Consider the following 17,868-nt stretch of genomic DNA (forward strand, 5'->3'; position numbering starts at 1 on the left):
GCACTTTTGCTGATGGATGAAACATCTAGTAAAATTAGTACTTTCAGCTCCTTAAGGAAGGCAGGTGCAGTTAGTAGAATTCAGTAATCTTAGAGAAAGATCAGCCCTCCCCTCCTTTAAAATGGTTTTAATTCTAGAGCTGTAATGCTGAAGTCATCTAGCCCACTTTCTAATTAAAATGCAAGAAAGCTATGACCAGCTGCATGACAATTAGAAGTTATGCATTTGCATGTGCCCCACAACAGGGTTTTGCTTTAAGTGTGTAGAGTAACTGCCTAGTAAGTAAAATAATCCATATGCTGTATTACACAACAGTAGCAGATGCGTCAAATAGTAAAGACACTATTCTAACCCCAAGGTGAAAGATTTAAATTAGAATAGGACTGATGCGGATTCCCTTGAGATTAGGGCATTTAGTGCTAAGAAATAAGTTTAGTATAAGCCAGTCCAGGGACCATTAGATACTTCTTCCCCTTACACAAGGCTTATGGAACAATTTCTTTGTTCTTCTCAAAGAGATTTTATCTGGCATGAGCCTCCCACTTCAGGGTATTTGCATGAAGATAGCTGAATGCTTCAGGAGATCACTTATGAAGTTTAAGCTCACAGGGAAATGCAAAGGAGAAAGCCATTAGATTCTGTGTTAAAACATAAGGATATTTGATCCAGCCAGCTGGCCCTCTTATTAGTACAGAAAATAAGTTAGTTCAGCTGCTGCTTCTAATGGTTTCAGATGCATGATGCTCGGCCATGAGATGCTCCATCAAAGATGAACAGTAGTCAAACCGACTCTCCAAGGATAAGAAGTGCTGAAGTCTTCATTGCCACTGAAGCAAGAGAAGTGGTCATCCAAAATGAAGGGATGGAAATATGAAGCTGTGGAGGAAGTACAGATCTGTCGAGTGGTTTCATACAAATAAGTTACACAGTTCTAGCTGTGATTAACACCAAGCCCACCCTTCATTAGATACTAGGTCTCTGGCTTATTTCAAAGCAGAGGTTTCAGCCATATAGCCACTGAGTAACGCTCCTGCAAGCAACCAACCGTTAGCTGTTTACAGGAACAAAAATAGGAGAAGTGTTAAACATACACGTTTATTTATTACAATTTACATTACTCCATAGCAATGGCGCAGCTCTGTTCTAACTCTTAACAATGAGGTCCTAACAAAAATAAATCCAAGCTTTTACAGTAACTTAGTCGATGCATAAACTAAAACTCTGGCTATGTCATGGGTTCAGTTATCAAAGTGCTTTTTCAACAAAATTCCCCATCGTGAAAAGAACACATGCCTATAACTTATAAGCTTAACCCACTTATTCATGCAAACAAGTTTATAACCCCTCCCCCCCAATTTTCCCCACACCTCAACAAAAAACAAGAACTATTTACAGTTTGGGGGGGTTAGAGAAATTAAAAAACACCCATCCGATAAGCTTCATTACATGGGTTCCCCTTCCTTAGTTTAGGGAAAGCAACGTTTTATAGTGTTCCATCACAGAGCCTACTAGTGTACATAAAACTGTTTGCAGTGTATACTGTTTACACAATCTGGTACTGTTGGGGGGCAATAAGTCATAAGCCATTCCTCAAATTGCTCCTTTTGAGATGTTTCTCCGCCTTTATTCTTGCTTAGTTTACAGGTAAGCTACTGCAAAAGCATTTAACAGAGTATTGAACACTGCATGTAGGAGATCACTTGCTGTTCTAGCACTGTTTTAATGAGTGAGGATACACAGCATAGCACTCTCCCCTACATAGAGCCTGGCTAGTTAGAGGCTTTGGGCTCTCTCCTCCAAACAGGACTTCAGAGACAGCCTCAAGTGACTGATCTTGTGCCATTGCATGGAATCATGCAGTACCCCTGAAAGAATAGTGGACTTGCAAATAACTGTACAACCTTTTTTCCCCCCCACTATCACATGATCAGCAGCCACCCAGTATTCCCAAGTCACACTATACACAACCCCCTTCAGCACTGGAAATCTGTATTTCCAGACACCACATAGTATTGAAGTTATGCTGCCTTAATGAGCGATCAGCAGCAGCAAAGGGTACATTTGGTTGCTCAGAACAAACAAGTTAGCTGGTTTACTTCAAGTATGCTTTGGTTCTGTTTTAAAGAAAGTTAAAATAGCATGATCTTCAGGGTACAGAAAGGGAGTTTTACTTTGTTTCAACTACAGCATCCTTTTAGAGTCCCAGAAAAAAACACCATATTTTAAGTTAGCCTGCACTTCGGAAAATAAAAAAAAAAAAAAAAGACTCCAAAAGATAATCCTGAACACATTCCCTCTTCCAAAAACATTCCAGCTCTTAGACACTGGTTCAAATTAAGCTGAAGCCCAAAATACTAGTTGTACATGAACTTCTGTAATTGACTTTCAGACAGTAAACAAGGGCTTATTCTTATCCCACATTGGTGCAGCAGTTAGTTTTCATCCTATATACATAATTTTCACCTTCATGGCAGAGGAATTTAGAGCCTGCAGAGAAAGAGAGTATTCGGTATCAAATAAAGGAGACCAATCCCACCTCCTTCCCATCCCTGCCCACAGAAACACTAATCTGAGATTAGTTCCCCTGGTCAAGCTACACTTGCTTAACCAAAACACAACACACAGAGATTGCATTTGCATTCCATTATCTTGGAGGAAGGCAAGGGCCCCTTTTATTTAGACTTGGTCAGAATGTCAGCCCCAGCAAAGAATAACCACGAGTGGCATGATAATGATATTAAGACTGCTCTATCCAGATCCCACCTGATATGAAGAGAGCATGAAAGGTGCATCCATAAGGAATCACCTTAGGTCTGCTTGCAAAACTAGCAGCCAAGTTAAAAGTTGAACAGATATTTAGACACAACATTTGCTACAAAACTTGCCTCCATTACACTCTTCCAGTACCAGCTCTGTGAGTTGTTTGGTTTCGCCGTGCTGCTCCACTACCCCTTCCACCTCGAAACCCACCACGAAAGCTACGTCCACGAAGAAACCTGCCAGACACGCCAAATGTCTCTGTATTAAGCTTCCTTTCTTCAGCCCATGTTGTACGCCTGGAACTGAACAAGAGTCAAGCATGAACATTATTCAGAAGATGGTTCTGGGGAAAGTCCATACCACTTGGGCAGGAGCGAGGAACTCATTTTACAGAGATCTAGAAAGCCTAATGTACTGCAGTCTGCTTTCTCTGCACCCTTACTCAAGTCACATATTGAGTGATAGCTCAACTGTCTTCTTGTTAGTTACCATTTCATCCTAACTGGAAGCTGGAACCACAAGTGCCTTAAAAGGGACTCAACAGTCCTGTTTCCAATAGTGCTGCAGTACCCTCCACCTGTTTTCCTGAAATGCTATTGGTACTTTTAGAGCAATTAAGATCTACCAAGTTTCAATCATGACAACCAGGAAAGGAGAGACTGTTTTAGACCAGCTTTAGTAACTAGAAAGCACTAGATTCCTCCTTCCCCACAAAAACGGTAACTCTAGATCACTATACAGAGACAGGATTATATTTCCTAGTCTCATTTGTTGAAAGTGGAACTATCAAAGTTGGGTTTGAGTGCTGACACAGATAGATCCTTCACTTAAGTCTCATAGTTTAAAGATTCAGAATTACAGTAGCCCCTAGAATCAATCAAGATCACGGCTGTTGTGCAAGCTGTACAAGAACAGTTCCTGAACTCAGGAGCTTGCAGCCTAAATAAAGGGAAAAGAGGGTACAAGGAAACAGCTGAAGTGATTTGCCTAAGGTCCACACAAATTCAGCAGCAGAGCCTGGATTAAAGCATTAGAGGTCTGACTTCTACAATAGAGCTCTACTTTAGACCTTGCCACCCCTCCCCTGCAAGATAAAGATGAACATTGATTACTTTGCACAATTTATATAGGAAGAAAAATAGAGTGCAATTAGCGACTCAGAGGGATAAAAATGCAACTGTTAACCAAGGAAGTGCAGCATACAGTAATGGGAGAGGAGTGGGTTTAGAACTTCAGAAACAATCTAGGACAATCTAGCCACCACTTGTCTGTAAAGAGACAGGAATGGATAGGTGACCAGGGGATTAATATTTTAAAACCCAGGATAACTTTTTTTAAATAGACATTTAAGGGACACATAGTTTAGAGCCAATGTTTTAAATAAAATCCTTAAATTAAGGAATCATCTTTAGGAAATTCTAATGGAAGCATAGAACAGCTTGGATTTAGCCTTTCCCCTACGAACACTGCAGCACTTTTACATGGAAGAACAGCAAGCAACTCCATAGTCTTAATGGAACAAATTCAGGCTTGGAGGACAAATGGTAAAGACTAAGCAGAAAAAAATTGGGTAAAGACGTTTTAAGGATATTTTAAAACGGTTTCTAGAATGTCTAAAAGATAGTTTATGATATTCCAATAGTTTACCATTTGGATGTCTTGTGTTCACATCTGTGTTTAAAGCTTTTGGCATATCAGATGTGAACAAGTGTTAGGTCAAGTGAATCCCCCCCCAAAAAAACAAACCAAGACTGCAATTTGTTCTAAGATCAGATATCAGTATTTAAAAGTTTAGTAGCATCTAGTGAGCTGTCAAATTCTGTGGCCACATGCCTTTCAAAGGCCTGGTTACTGATCATCCAAAACTGAATAGAAGCAGCCTTTCAAGACGCAGAGTTTCATTTATCCATGTTCTTACAAAGGGCTAGGCATTACCTAGCCTAGGACCTCTCTAAGATACTGCCTGCACTAAGTGGCATAAGACAGGCTGAGCTTCAGAAAGCTAATTACCTGGATTTTAGTTCTGAAGAGATGTTGTCAAAGAAAGACTTTGATTTATCATAATAGCAATTGGGTCCAAGGAGGTCTTCATCTGCATTGCCATCATTCTGAGTTGCTACTCCAGGATCACTCTTCTTTTCTTCCCCTGCCTCAGCTTTGTCATCTGAAGATAGAAGATTAATTACACACTTCCTTGCTGCGTACTGAAGAGCCATCAGTTTTCTTGCTCCTTCAAACTAGATTGAGATTCTTCCCTATGTTAATCAATCATGTAATTTCTCAGAGCAAGAGGTTGTCTATACGCCATCCTTAAAGTTATCAAATGTAAATGGCTTTACTAAAGACACAAACCTTTAAAGTTCAGTTTCTTCTTGAATTCTTTATCAAGTTCCTCTCGGTTGAACTGTGCATTTGCACTTTCAAAATCAAAGTCACCTTCAAACTTTATTGTGTTTTCCTTCACAGTGGCTGGTCTATTTTGTCCTCTAGAACGATTCCTGGTTCTCCTGTTTCCTGAAAGCAGGAGAGTTTAAACACTTGGTAACGCGTAGGAAGGTTAATGACTTGGTCAAGGCCAGAGAAAACCAGGATTAGAACTCAGGAGTTTCTGGCTTCCAGTCCTGTGATTATGCCACACCTCTTTGAAAGAGACGTCTGCTCTTCACTGTAGAAACACATTATAGCAATACTTTTAACATCCAAGAATGTTTTCCAAAAAGTTAGTCTTACTGTTAAGTTAGATAACTACAGCCAATTTTCCCTGCCAGCATTGCATTCAACTACTATAAAGATAATGCCAAACAGTCTGTGGTGAAAAAACTAAACAATTAAAGTTTCCCAAGGAATCTGAAGGAATTTCAGTCCATAAATCCACACACATTGGGATATGTACATATTTCAGGAAACCCACACAAGGCTGGAACCAGTTACATGGTTCTCTACAATACATGAGGAAGACAACTTAGATAAGCTGTGATAACATGGTCTGGCTGGTTATGGCTACCTCAAATCCCTTTTGAAGATCCTTACACAGTACGAGGGGTAGTCTGTGTAAAGGCAACAATTTATAGCAAGTTTACATGCGTAAACCTGAGTTTCAGGGGAGATACAACAGAGCAATTCTCCCCTGGTATGTTCTCTATGGCTCTGCAAGGTTTTTGTAGAGTAACCTCTGGAGCTAAGAAAGCATTACTTCTGCATACCTGAATGCTCTTTTGGCTGTGTTTTGTTCCCCCTTTATTTTATTTATTAACATGGTGCTGCTCATAAGCATCTTATGTTAGCCATTATTCTCAATTATATGAGCAGGGAATTGGAGTTCTATACAGCAGTTTGCATGTTTAAGGTCAAGTTAGCCTACCCGATCTTCTCCTTTGAGGTCTTCTGTTTTCATCATTCACCTGGCCCTGAGTTTGCACAGGTGGTGGCTGAACTGTATCTAAAGCAAACAGGGAAAGGAAGACTGTTTATAACCCAAGCATACAAGAACAAAGTTAGCTTACCTTAGAAGTTGAAAGTTAACTCATCAAGCAGGCTTAAGGACTGTTCAAAGTTACTTCAACATTTTTCTGAAGGAAGCTCTACCAAATACCCATTTGAAAACAAGACTTGTATACCATTTGTCTTACTACTTTGCGGAATCTGCCGACCATTGCGTTGGATACCAGAAACTACTTTTGCTGGGGGTGGCTTTTTTTGATTCATGTTATCAACTGGACCAGTCTGAACAGCCTGCTCCACCATGGGGCTTTTGCGTACTTGGTGAACCAATGGGAAGCCAGCACCTGGAAAAACAAAGGGGTTATTACAATAACTAGTTTTTTAGTTGCATTCCAGGAAGTACTGCATGCAAGAAATATGCCAACATTGCTCCTGAACCTCCATGATCAAAAACAGATTTAACAATACCTCCGCAGAACCTCCTAGGCACTTCCATTATTCTGCTATGGGGGTTTGCAATGCGTCACTACACATTTGAGTAAGTGTTGGCATACAAGTTTCGCCCCATGAGCTCAGGGCCATAAACCAAGTCAACAATGTTACTCCTGAAGAATGCAAAGTTACCAATTTGCTATGTTATAGTAATAGTTAAGGACAAAGTTAATATGCATATCAAATTAAGAAGTCACTATATATGCAATAAGCTTCCAAAACGTACGAATTCCCATTTCTCTTCATTAGGTATTCTTGTTTGTGTATAATTTTACAGAATAAGTACATTTTTTAGCTAAAAGAAGCTTGCTTCAGACTTTTCCTGAAAGTGCTTCGTTTTCAAAGTAGTTGAGAATGTCTCAATGTGCATAACCTTTACTCTATCAATAGCTTGGTCTTACTGTACTCAGCTTTTTGATAAGTAGAACCAGATTAACGTGGCATCCATGTCAGATCTATTGTTAAAATAAATGTTTAATGGCTCTAGTAGTTATGGTTCATCAAGTACAAGTCATATTTACATGCATTTGGAAGTCGTTCCATAAGGACACTACATCAAGTAGCTGGGTACTGTTAAAAAACCACCAAGAAAACCCAGAAACAAGTTAAAACTAGTCAGGTCTCTCAATGTTTCCTAGATATTAAAGCATATAGTACAGGAGTTAGAGGGTAACATTTCAACCTTAACCAAGCTCCTGGACTTTTGTTTCAAGACTTTTTTTATACTATGGCACATTTAGGAATGTATCTTGATGGTGTGAAGTATAACAAGCCACATTAGAAAGTCAGACTAAGTGTTCAGACAAATACTCATTCCCTATGATTGCAAAGAAGTGAATATTTGGTACTTTGAGACATCACACACTTAACTCTTTATATGAACATAAAATTTGATGAACAGAATGTTAGGTAGTTTTGCATAAGTGAGGATAGAGATATTTTCTTCATGCAACTGGTTCAGTTTAAGATCAAGAAATGCATTACACCATTACATGAGCCAAGCCATTGCTTATTTTAGTGCATCCTGAATCTGCATTCTATTTCTAGGGTTCTCTATTGTGCCACATACTAATCTAGTATACACTTAAGACTGCCACAAGAAGAAATAATACCCTTAGAGTATGTCTAGATATTAAGCCTTCCCAGTAGTTACTGTCAGCAAGCAGCACTTTGAAGCTTACTTTAGTTGGATCTTTGATATGGTTCAGAGAGATAGAGATGGGCCAAAAAGAGGAGGGGAGCTACACGCATGCATGCTTTCCAACTTGACCCAAGCATTTTTTTAAGTGTAGATTATAAGATTCATGACAGCTACCTACACATGTGGATTGTACCCACATTATTTGCCCTGAAAACACTGCAAAGCTCTTCAACCTAGTTTTCCCCTTAACCTACTTTTGAACTGGATTCAATTTAGTGCATAAAATTTAAGATCAAACGGTCACATCTTAGCTCAGATATGATAGTTTTCATGAATCCAGATGGTCAAACAAGACGTTCAATCAGTAAAGCATGAAAACTGCATTCATGGCCCATGTCAAGTGCGGAATGCATTCAGAAATTCCTCTCCAACAACAAATGGGAGAAGGCGCTAGTATTTCCTTAAGGACCTAGCTAATTAGCAGTTACCCCACAACTTAATATCATTATAGCCCTACCCGGAAACAAAATTTGTATCTGCATCTGATCCACAAAAATTATCTGTGGATATCCAGAGATATAGAGCAGATATCCATGGATTTGTAGGGCTCTAAGCATCATTCCTTCCTCTACAGAAAGGAAAGGTCTACTTCATGCCATTCTATAAGTTGGCAATAAATATCCATTGGTATGTCCCAACAAGCAAACATCTTCTGCAGCCAGCCTTCCCTGCGAAGACTAACCACTATCCTGTACTTGTTCTCCTTCCCCAGCCCGCCAATCAATTCTTCTAGAGTAGTAGTAAGCCAGAGCGCTAACAAATGGTCAACAAAGCAAGAACTAAGAACGATGTATCCGTTTTGCTATAGTTACACATAAGTACTGTCATTTTGAGAGGGTTAACAAGCAGAACAGAATGTTTTGCAAACACCATGCAGGTTCTTCCAAATATTTAGAGTCCTCAAACTGCTGTTACCCTTGGAAGAGAGCTGATGTGGCTCGGAAGACATGTCAGGCTCTGAAACAGGTTGTGGAGACGGAGAAGAGCTAGGGCTGGAAGCAGCTGCTGATGTTGGAGGGCTTACCAATTTCTCTAAAGATACAGAGGGGAGAAGAGAAAGCAAAAAAGGTACACAAATAAGGCAAGGTAGTTGAGACACTGTGAGGACTTGGAAAGAGATACAAGAAGTTACCTAGAATAGTATTGAGATGCTACATATTTGGAGTCAATTTTCTTTACCAGAGTGCAGTATATGCAGGGCATCTTAAACTAGAAACAGACTATGTCCTCATTAAGTCAATAACCAAATGTTTAAGCTTATATACAGTACTTTCAAACAGATGCTAGTAGACTCATGCTGTTCTTACTGTCTCTACACACACACACTTCTTAAATTAAGATTTTTTAGAATGAAGCCTCATTTCATAAGGCTGGTTGCTTTAACTGCTGACAGAGGATACAAACAGTCAATTCAGAACAATGTAGTTATTAGTAACACTAGGGCACAAACCATTGTGTAACCACGCCTTAAAGACGGGGTTACAATTTCAAAGAGTACATCTTCAAGCTTTTACTCACCTAAACCTAATGAAGCTGCATATTGCTGGCTAAGTAAAGAGCTGGCAGCAAGCTGGCTGTAGGGTTGCATGCCTCTAAATGGACTATAAGGCACATGTGGCTGGAAGGATGATGTAGAGGCAGAGCCCAGTGAAGACTGCATAACAAGATAATAGTGTAAGTACATTTTCACTGACTACCCAGCAGTTTCTGAACTCTTGTATTTCCTGTTTCCCCACTGTCCTTGCAGTGGGGGATTTAGTGCTTTTAAGGTACTAAAAGTAACAAGGTTGTTTAAAATGTAAATGAATTTATGAAAATATTTAAAGATAACTTACTGTGGTGATTACACCTGGGTCTATTAAAATCTGGACTGCTTACCAGGTTTTCAATGCTGCAATACTTTGGCCACAAAGATTGAAGGGAAGTATTTGGTTGAAAACCAGTGTTTCCGCTTGAATTATGAAAATTCTTGGAAACATTTACACTGACCTTCAGTTTTGTAACACCATCTTTATAACCTGAAGACTTGTTTAGGTCAAGCTTTGAACTGCTAGTATATTGCCTCAAAACTTTCCACCATCATTTAAAACTGAAATTCTTACTTGGACAATGGCAGGATCCTGAGGCAGAGTATGTTGAGCTTTAGGAGGTTCACATACAGTAATGTCTTTGATGTCACTTCCCCGGAAAATTATGTATTCATAAATCTCTTCTCTTGGAGGAGCAGGTCTGTCTGTGGGACGGTCTTCAGTACCAAATGACCGCACTTCAGCATTTAAGAGAGAAAGTAGTAGATATTAGCCTCTACTAGTACTGCAACTTATTTCTCCAGCACTATATAGTTTCAGGTGAAGTTTAGCTTTATGCCACAGCAAAGGGCATGTACTCAAGGCTATAAGTATCCCTCCTATATTTTTATTTATATATATATATATATATATATATATATATATATATATATATATATATATATATATATATATATATATATATATATATATATATATATATATATATATATATATATACACATACACACACACATACACACACATATACACACACACACACACACATACACACACACCCCCCCCCCCCAATAAATCAGGTCACAATGTTAGAACAAACTCTTCCTGATCCCCACACATCAGATTTTTCTAAAGCACACCTCAGCAGTAGTCTATGTAAACAGGTGATTCTTAAAGTCAATGACTTGGGCTATTTTGTATTGATGAAGCCTGTTTCTAAGGTGAGCTGCCATCGCCCCCTTACCCAAGGCTGCTCTACCATCAGCTTCCTCTTAAACTGGGATCGAGCTTGAGTTCCTCCAACCACCACAACTGTGGCAGAATAGCACAAGAGGGGCCATCTCAAGCAGCAAGGTCCCAACTACAGTTGAGCAAATAATGGATTCTTGTGTTCACTGGCAATTCCAAAAAAAATTAAAAAATAGTTTGGGGCCAAACATTTGCTGAATCTTTCCAAAGAGTCAAAAACATCCCAGCTTGATCCTGCAGCCACAATTTGGGCAATCTGACAAAAACAAAGGAGAACTAGATTCACAGAACACCTAGGAACAGCAGCTCCCTTATAACCTTTAGTCCAGTGGTTTGGGTATTCACCTGGGCTGTTCTTACAACTGTCACTGGGATAGGGAAAAAGCGAGGACAACTCTCGTCTGGTGGCTTATGCACCCACCTAGAACGAGGGATATTCAAGTTCTAGTTCCTACGCCAATGACCAGTTTCTTTATTGAGAGAGTGAACAGCTGCAACACAGGAGACGGACAGGTTTCAGAGGAGCAGCCCTGTTCGTCTGTATCCGCAAAAAGAAAAGGAGGACTTGCGGCACCTTAGAGACTAACATTTATTTCAGCATAAGCTTTCGTGGCATGCATGCGATGTGAGCCGTAGCTCACGAAAGCTTATGCTCAAATAAATGTGTTAGTCTCTAAGGTGCCACAAGTCCTGCTGTTCTTTTTGCAGATACAGACTGAGAAAGCCTCATATCAGAATCTGTCATAGACCAGTGGCAAGGGTACTGGCCTGTGATGTGGAAGACAAATTAAAATCTCTCCTCCTACTCCTACAAGTATTTTGTGACACTAGTTTTCCTTTGCTTTTGGCAAAATGCCTCCCCCACAAAAAAGTCAAGTATAGCTGAAACAAAACATTTTGTTGACATCATCAAGATAGAGGTTTTTAAAGATTTTTTTTATTACTTGGTCAAAACTATTTGATGAACTCAGCACAAATTCATTAATATTTGTGGTCAATCCAAAATTGTTTTCCATAAAAAGATTTCACCTAGCTCTAGTCCCACTCCATTTAAAGCTTTAGAGTTCAAACCATGACCTTATATTTAATTTAGTTTTTCAAGAAAGAGTGTGGTAGCTACAGGTAAAACACAAGTTAACGCACATTATTCACCTCTCTCCACTCCCAGAGCGGAATGCCATTCGTTTCATGATTAATACATATACTGCCTACCTTACACCTTAAGCAAAGAACTCAAACACAATTGAACTTCATTTTGTGAACACTGAGCTATCACTAAACTGCAAAGTTGCACTGAATGGACTTCTAGATTTGCAGTTTCTTGAAGCACAGACTAAGATGTTGCTCGTATTTGAGCAGGACTAGCGTCAATCATATTCTCCTTACAGGTCAATGCAGAGTACTACATTACCTGGCACATCCTTGGAACAGGGCTAGGACACTAGTAACTGATTAATGCTCCTCTGTTCCAGCACTGCTGAGTCTGCAAAAGCCTTTTAAGCTACTTCAAACACCATAAGCTAGAGGTGCGATTCTCCTGATTGAGTATACATGCTCATGCTAGTTCTCAGTGAGCTGGCACAAGTACAAATAGCAGTGTAGCCACAGTAGCATGGGAAGAGGATGCACAGCTCAGTCATGCCAAGTATATCCCCACCTGTTCCAGGCAGGTTCATATTTGGCACAGCTCAGCGGTGTCCACTGCCATTACCAGAGCTACTGCAGCTATGCTATTAATACTCACGCTAGCCCAGTGAATGTTAGTGCAAGCATGTGCACATACGTGGAGGGAATCACACCTCTAGTCTGTAGTGTGGACATAGCTTCAGTTTGAACATGTCCCCCCACCCAAAGGGCGGAATAGCAAGATTCTACTTTATACTTCTCTCATGCACTATTCATGCAATTTGGACACTTGTTATGTAGCAAAATTTTGCTACATAAAACGGATCTTCAAAAGATTAGCACAAGCTAGAGATTTTGTATTTTTCATACTCAGGAAGAGCAACTGAGACCTCTTATCTCATCCCATCTAACAGCTTATAAAAACTGACTGCTTGTCCACTTCCAGAGAAACAGTCTCAAACATAAGTGTTTTCAACTTAATCCCAGCATATAACTGAACTCTTGTTTATGTTTAGAAACTAACAAGTAAGGTATGTCATCCACCTTTTCTAAATGTAAAAGCCAGAAACCATGCTAAACAAAGTGGTGATAATACTGCAGCTTGATGCTGACAATCTAGCTAATTATCAACCAGCATCACCTCTCCACAGCCTTTCCTAAAAAAGGGAAGATAAAGGCATCTAGATAATGAATTATCACCTTAACCCTCAATCAACAGGGCTCTAGACTGGTACAGTAAGACTTGTGATGGATGAAGACTAGGTGTCCCATCAGGCATTAGATCAGCTGCCTCTGATACAGCCGATTACAGCCTGAATTGTTCTCACCAGCTAACCCTAGCAGAATAGACAGTGCTGCTTGTCAGTGGCTTTATTCCTTTCTCAGATGGCTCTCAAGAGCTAGTTGTAGGAAACTGCTCCTCCTCCTCAGAAGCAGTGAGGAGTGCTGCAGGTTGTCATTTGTCACCTTCTTGTCCAATGCGTATATGGAGCCATATTTGGAACAGGGAGCAGAACTTTCAATAGACTGATGAGACTCACCTGTACATCTGTCTTGTCCAACTCTGCTCACGTGATTCTGTACTTAATCTGGTGTTTAGCTGAAACTGGAGCATGGATGAGAGTAAACTGACTGATGCTCAATGCACATAAGAGGTGATGATGGACTGGGGAAGCAGCCAGAGGGAACATCAATCTTTCTGAGTAACGCAGTAACCCAGGCAGCTTACCATCTACAGCTAACTAGAAGGCTGCAACCCTTCCTTTCAGATTTGTACTTTGCCACTGTTCTCCATGCATTTGTTACCTCCAGATCAGACTACTGCAGTGCATTCTACATGGGGCTATACTTATCAGGGCCTGTAGCTGGTGCAGAACACAGCAGCTTGCTTACTAAGTGGGGCATCTCACTGGGAGCATATGGTACAAGAGCTCTGAGATCTGCACTGGCTTCCCATCAGTCTCCAGGTGGAGTTTAACGTGTTTTGAAGTTTAAAAGCTGAAAGGGTCTGAGACCAGCCTAACCGAGGGACTGCCTCTCACCCCATGCCATACTATTATATGTGCAGTCAGCAGGGGCTACCCAAGCTGGATCACCTCAGAGAGGTAGCAGCTTGCAGCGTGTGCTGCGATAGCCTCAAAACTCTAACTTGCTCCTCCCTTGGTCTGAAATAGCCTGAATGTGGTGACCTTCCAGACACACTGCAAAAGAAATGTCAGTTTTAGAGAAAATTGAGGAGATACATCCCAAAACGATAAGGGGGCGCAAAAGAGTTTCTATAGATGTCTGGATTAGTTCCTGCTAACATGATTTCTGTACTGCTGAGATCTTACTGCTCTAAAATGATGTTAGGACACCTAGAACATTGGACAGAAGTCTGTTATTGCAAGTCTTTTAAATTGACATTGCTACATTTGCTAGTTATCTGCAATTTGAGAGAATCTGTAAAGAGTTCAAAATGCTTCTCTACTTCTCCAAACAAATCAATGTCTTATTTATGAGCTACACTTCTGTCACAATGGCATGGGTCTAAGTATGACTGCAGCACTATTATTGTGGTCAGGCATCAGAAAACACTTTTGACATAAATCCTGTAGTTTAAGAAATCTTAGTCTCAGCTCAAAGGCAAAATGTGATCTGAAAAACTTATAAAGTAGCATTTTAACAATGGAATATGAATCTGCCAATTTCCCAGTTAAGAAATTAAGTTACAACACAGATGCCAATACGCTGCAGGCAGTGCACCAAATTAAAAAGTGACCAACATCCAAAATACTTTTAAGACTTATAGACTTCTAAGGCAAATAGCATGTATTTTCCCCCCACTAATTTAATACATATGAAGACATTCTTCTGGTAGAGGTCCTGTGAAAGGCACTCACTCCACTTAAGCACTGAAGTAGTGAATGCTAGGTGGAAAACAAAGGCTACAGAGGAGACTGCTGCATCCCACTCATTACAAAGGAGGCTCTGAATCAGCAGTGTAGATAGGACATAGGTAAAGAAATTGCATTTGTGTGTGTATATATATATGGATGCTAGGACCCGCGCTTAAAGGGAAAAGCAGCTGCAGCCATAGCCCTGCTGTTCCAGTTGACAGACAGCCTTGTTGGCATCCAAATGAATTCCATTCTCTTCTCCTAGCTTCCTTACATACAATATGTTACTCAGGCTTTGTAAAGCATGTGATGAAGTACATAGTGTTAGACACATGCATGCTTTTGGGGAGGCAAATCCTGATCAGCTACATCTCATTATTTGAAATTAGTCCGATATCGGAAATTCAAAAAACTCATTTTAAGTAGGTTTCAAATGTCCAAATTAGATTTTCTTTATCTGCAATTCGGCACATAGGAACTGTGGACCAGGAAAGACTGCCTGGATCCCCTGAATACTTCCCAGTATGGTAAGATGAGGTCCTTGAATCTGATGCAGTAAGACATTGCTAGTGGAAGGATTAAAGTTTGAGAGACAGGAGGAGTTCAATGATTTTAGAAGTAATATTTTCAACAGACTGGAGAGGAAGAAGTGATAGCAAGGAAAGTTAGACATGACAAAGGGCACAAAATCTTTTCCCCTATTAGGGAAATGAGGAGAGGGTAAAATGCGAAGAGAGAGAAAGCAACAAAACTAAAGATACAAGGCAGAGACGAAGGAAGAAAAAGCTTACACTGAGATAGCAGGCTGGGAATAAAAGGAGGATAGTGGAGGTGATGGTTAGAAAAGCATCATGGAACAAATCTGGTTTGAGAGACTTATGAGATGGCAAACAGACTTAAGATTCTAGTCAGAAGCAAGTTTGAGAGTCACTTGTGTAGGTGGTAGATGAAAATAAGAGACAGCGAAAGTCTAGGAGAGAATCAAGATCAGTATGCCCAAGGACAAATAGCAAAATAAGGAGTAAGTGAAGAAGCAGTCTGCAAGATAGGAGAACCAGAAAAGCATGGAGTGTCAAAAACCCAGGTAAACAGACTGAAGAGTATACACAGGATTTAAGGGCACTGCACAAGAGATTACTATTCCAGAATATTATACAGTTTGAATGTAGTCCAATTCTTGATCACAAGTATTAAAATGAGGAATCAAGATTTAGGTTTTGTACCTTATTTTACTAAAAAAATTAACAGAATTTAAGATTCTTCCATTTCCACAAACACTCTGATCGGTTACTCACCCAATCCAAACATTGCAGAATAATGCTATCATCCAAGTAATAGAAATTATACTGTTACAACAATTTAGTCATAAAATTCTGTTCTAAGAGAAGGAAGTGTGGTTGTTTAAGACTAACAGGGAAACTTCAGATACTAGCAGCTCTTTCACATATTTTCTTCACAAAAAAGCTGAATTGCTGCACTATGCTTGAGAAATTAAACAAGTGTCCAAAAAAGGCCTTGTAATATTCCCACCAGCCTCTAAGTAAGGTGTAGTATATCCAGCAGTTAGCTCTCTTGTGACTATTTGACTTTCTTGCATTGGACCATTTGCACTACAGGCCAGGCTCACTATGCTGCACGCTGTAGCTCTGACACTGCAAAGTAATTAATCAAATGCTGAATCACGAAAGGGGCCACAGCGAAATGAACCAGCCCCGGCTGTAATTAAGGCTTTGCGCCTCACTCGGCCCCCACACTTGAGCTTGGGCAGGTTGGTATTTCAGAGCTGGAGTCCGAGTCAGCCATCCCCAGACTGAAACAAGAGGCGGGGTCCCTGGGGCTTTCGCCAGACCACCGCGGCAAAGCAGCTTGGCTCCAGCTGCTGCCCGTTTACACCTCCCTCGCCAGGCTCATTGTTCAGGCGGGTGGGGGCTGAAAGAGCCTCCCAGACCCCGGGAGAGGGAGTGAACACGGAGTGAAGCCGCGGTCCAGGCAACATCGGGAGGGAGCCGCCTCGGAGCCACGGCAGGGAGGCGCTGCCGGGGCCCACAGCCCCCGAGGCCGGGGGCGGCCAGCCAGCCACGGCAGGTTCCCCGGCCCCTGCTCAGCCGTCTCCCCGTAAATGAGCCCGGGCACGTCGACTCCGCAGCCCCCCCGCCGCCCCCGCATCGCTGCCGTCGTCGAGGCGGGAGGCGACTCTCGGCGCCTCCGCTATCCCGCACCAGGGGTCCCACCGCCCCCCGGTTCTCCCCCGCGCAGCCGGACGGACGCCTAGGCCCGACTCCCCCGTCCCTCCCAGGGCCGGCCCCGCGGTCTGCTCCGTGGGGAGAAGCCGCCCCCACCGTGCGGAGGATGCCTGGCCCGGCCGCCCTCACCTTTGGCCAGCGCCACGGTGGAGTTCTCGGTGTCGATGGTGTAGAGGATGCCCTCGTAGCGGATCTGCGCCTTGGAAATGAGACTGATCTTGCTCCCGATGTAGGGGGTGCCCGAGCTCATGGCTCCGCCGGGGCCAGCCGCGCGGCCTGGCTAGGGGCTGAGGAGAAAGCGGCAGGAGGCTCCGCTCAGTGGTATAGGCCCTGGCGAGACGCGGGGGTGAGGCCGCTCAGGTAGCTGCGCTGCCCGCCCAGCCTCGCCCCCTCACGCACTGCGGAGTCGGGAGCCCCGCCGCGGCCGTCGGCGCCTTATATAGGGCGGAGGGAGACTGGGGGTGGGGGGGGGTCTGGTGCGAGATCGCGCATGCGCCTCTCTCCATCACTGACCGGACAGGAGAAACCGGGTCAGACGGCAGTCACGTGATCCAGCCGGCTGTGCGTGCCACGTGCGCCGCGGGGCGGAGGGCGCGTGCCGGGACCCCGCGCCTGACCCCGCTGCGGTGCCGGCACAGGGCAAAGCGTAGGGCTGTGCAGGATCCCACTGTCAGCATGCACTCCAGAGGCGAGTACTCCCCCCCACCCCCTTTGGGACCCTCCGCGCTCCTCCCGTGCTCCAGGACCGCAGGGTGAGAAGCCCACCCACCCAGCCGTCCCCCACAAGCGTTAAAACCGTTGCTGGTCAGGCCCCCCCCACCCCGCTCGTGAGATTCTTAAGAGGATAAGTTTGGGGCTCTGTTTGTTTGCCTTCTGGTGGTTAAGCTTTTTTGGTGACCCTTGGGTCACGCCCTCCAGCTTGTCTCTACAACCGCAAGGGCTAGAAACTT

At 42.3% G+C, this 17,868-nt stretch overlaps 1 protein-coding gene across 6 annotated transcripts; it reads right to left on the bottom strand.

Moving 5' to 3' along the window:
- Positions 1 to 1,081: 1,081 nt before the first annotated feature.
- On the bottom strand, positions 1,082 to 17,381 carry LSM14B (LSM family member 14B). Of its 6 annotated transcripts, none has more exons than XM_073309160.1 (11): positions 17,048 to 17,381; positions 9,997 to 10,160; positions 9,413 to 9,548; positions 8,810 to 8,926; positions 6,390 to 6,545; positions 6,122 to 6,199; positions 5,399 to 5,425; positions 5,113 to 5,274; positions 4,771 to 4,924; positions 2,886 to 3,062; positions 1,082 to 2,487 (listed from the first exon to the last, which is right to left on the bottom strand). In XM_073309160.1, the coding sequence occupies exons 1-10, from the start codon at positions 17,166 to 17,168 to the stop codon at positions 2,891 to 2,893; spliced, it is 1,287 nt and encodes a 428-aa protein (XP_073165261.1). In that variant the 5' UTR covers positions 17,169 to 17,381; the 3' UTR covers positions 1,082 to 2,487; positions 2,886 to 2,890. The 6 variants fall into 6 exon arrangements, with proteins under 6 accessions (XP_073165261.1, XP_073165260.1, XP_073165264.1 ...); XM_073309159.1 differs by having other exon boundaries at positions 6,378 to 6,545; XM_073309163.1 differs by lacking the exon at positions 8,810 to 8,926 and having other exon boundaries at positions 6,378 to 6,545.
- Positions 17,382 to 17,868: the final 487 nt, after the last annotated feature.

The sequence above is a fragment of the Lepidochelys kempii genome, chromosome 13, assembly GCF_965140265.1.
Source record: "Lepidochelys kempii isolate rLepKem1 chromosome 13, rLepKem1.hap2, whole genome shotgun sequence".
Lineage (NCBI taxonomy): Eukaryota > Metazoa > Chordata > Testudines > Cheloniidae > Lepidochelys > Lepidochelys kempii.

Coding starts and splice junctions, on each gene's coding strand:
- LSM14B (XM_073309159.1), bottom strand. CDS start 17,168: ATGAGCTCGGGCACCCCCTACATCGGGAGCAAGATCAGTCTCATTTCC. Junction 10,161..17,047: donor CACCGTGGCGCTGGCCAAAG/GTGAGGGCGGCC, acceptor TAAATGCTGAAG/TGCGGTCATTTGGTACTGAA. Junction 4,925..5,112: donor GAAGAAACTGAACTTTAAAG/GTTTGTGTCTTT, acceptor TTCTATCTTCAG/ATGACAAAGCTGAGGCAGGG.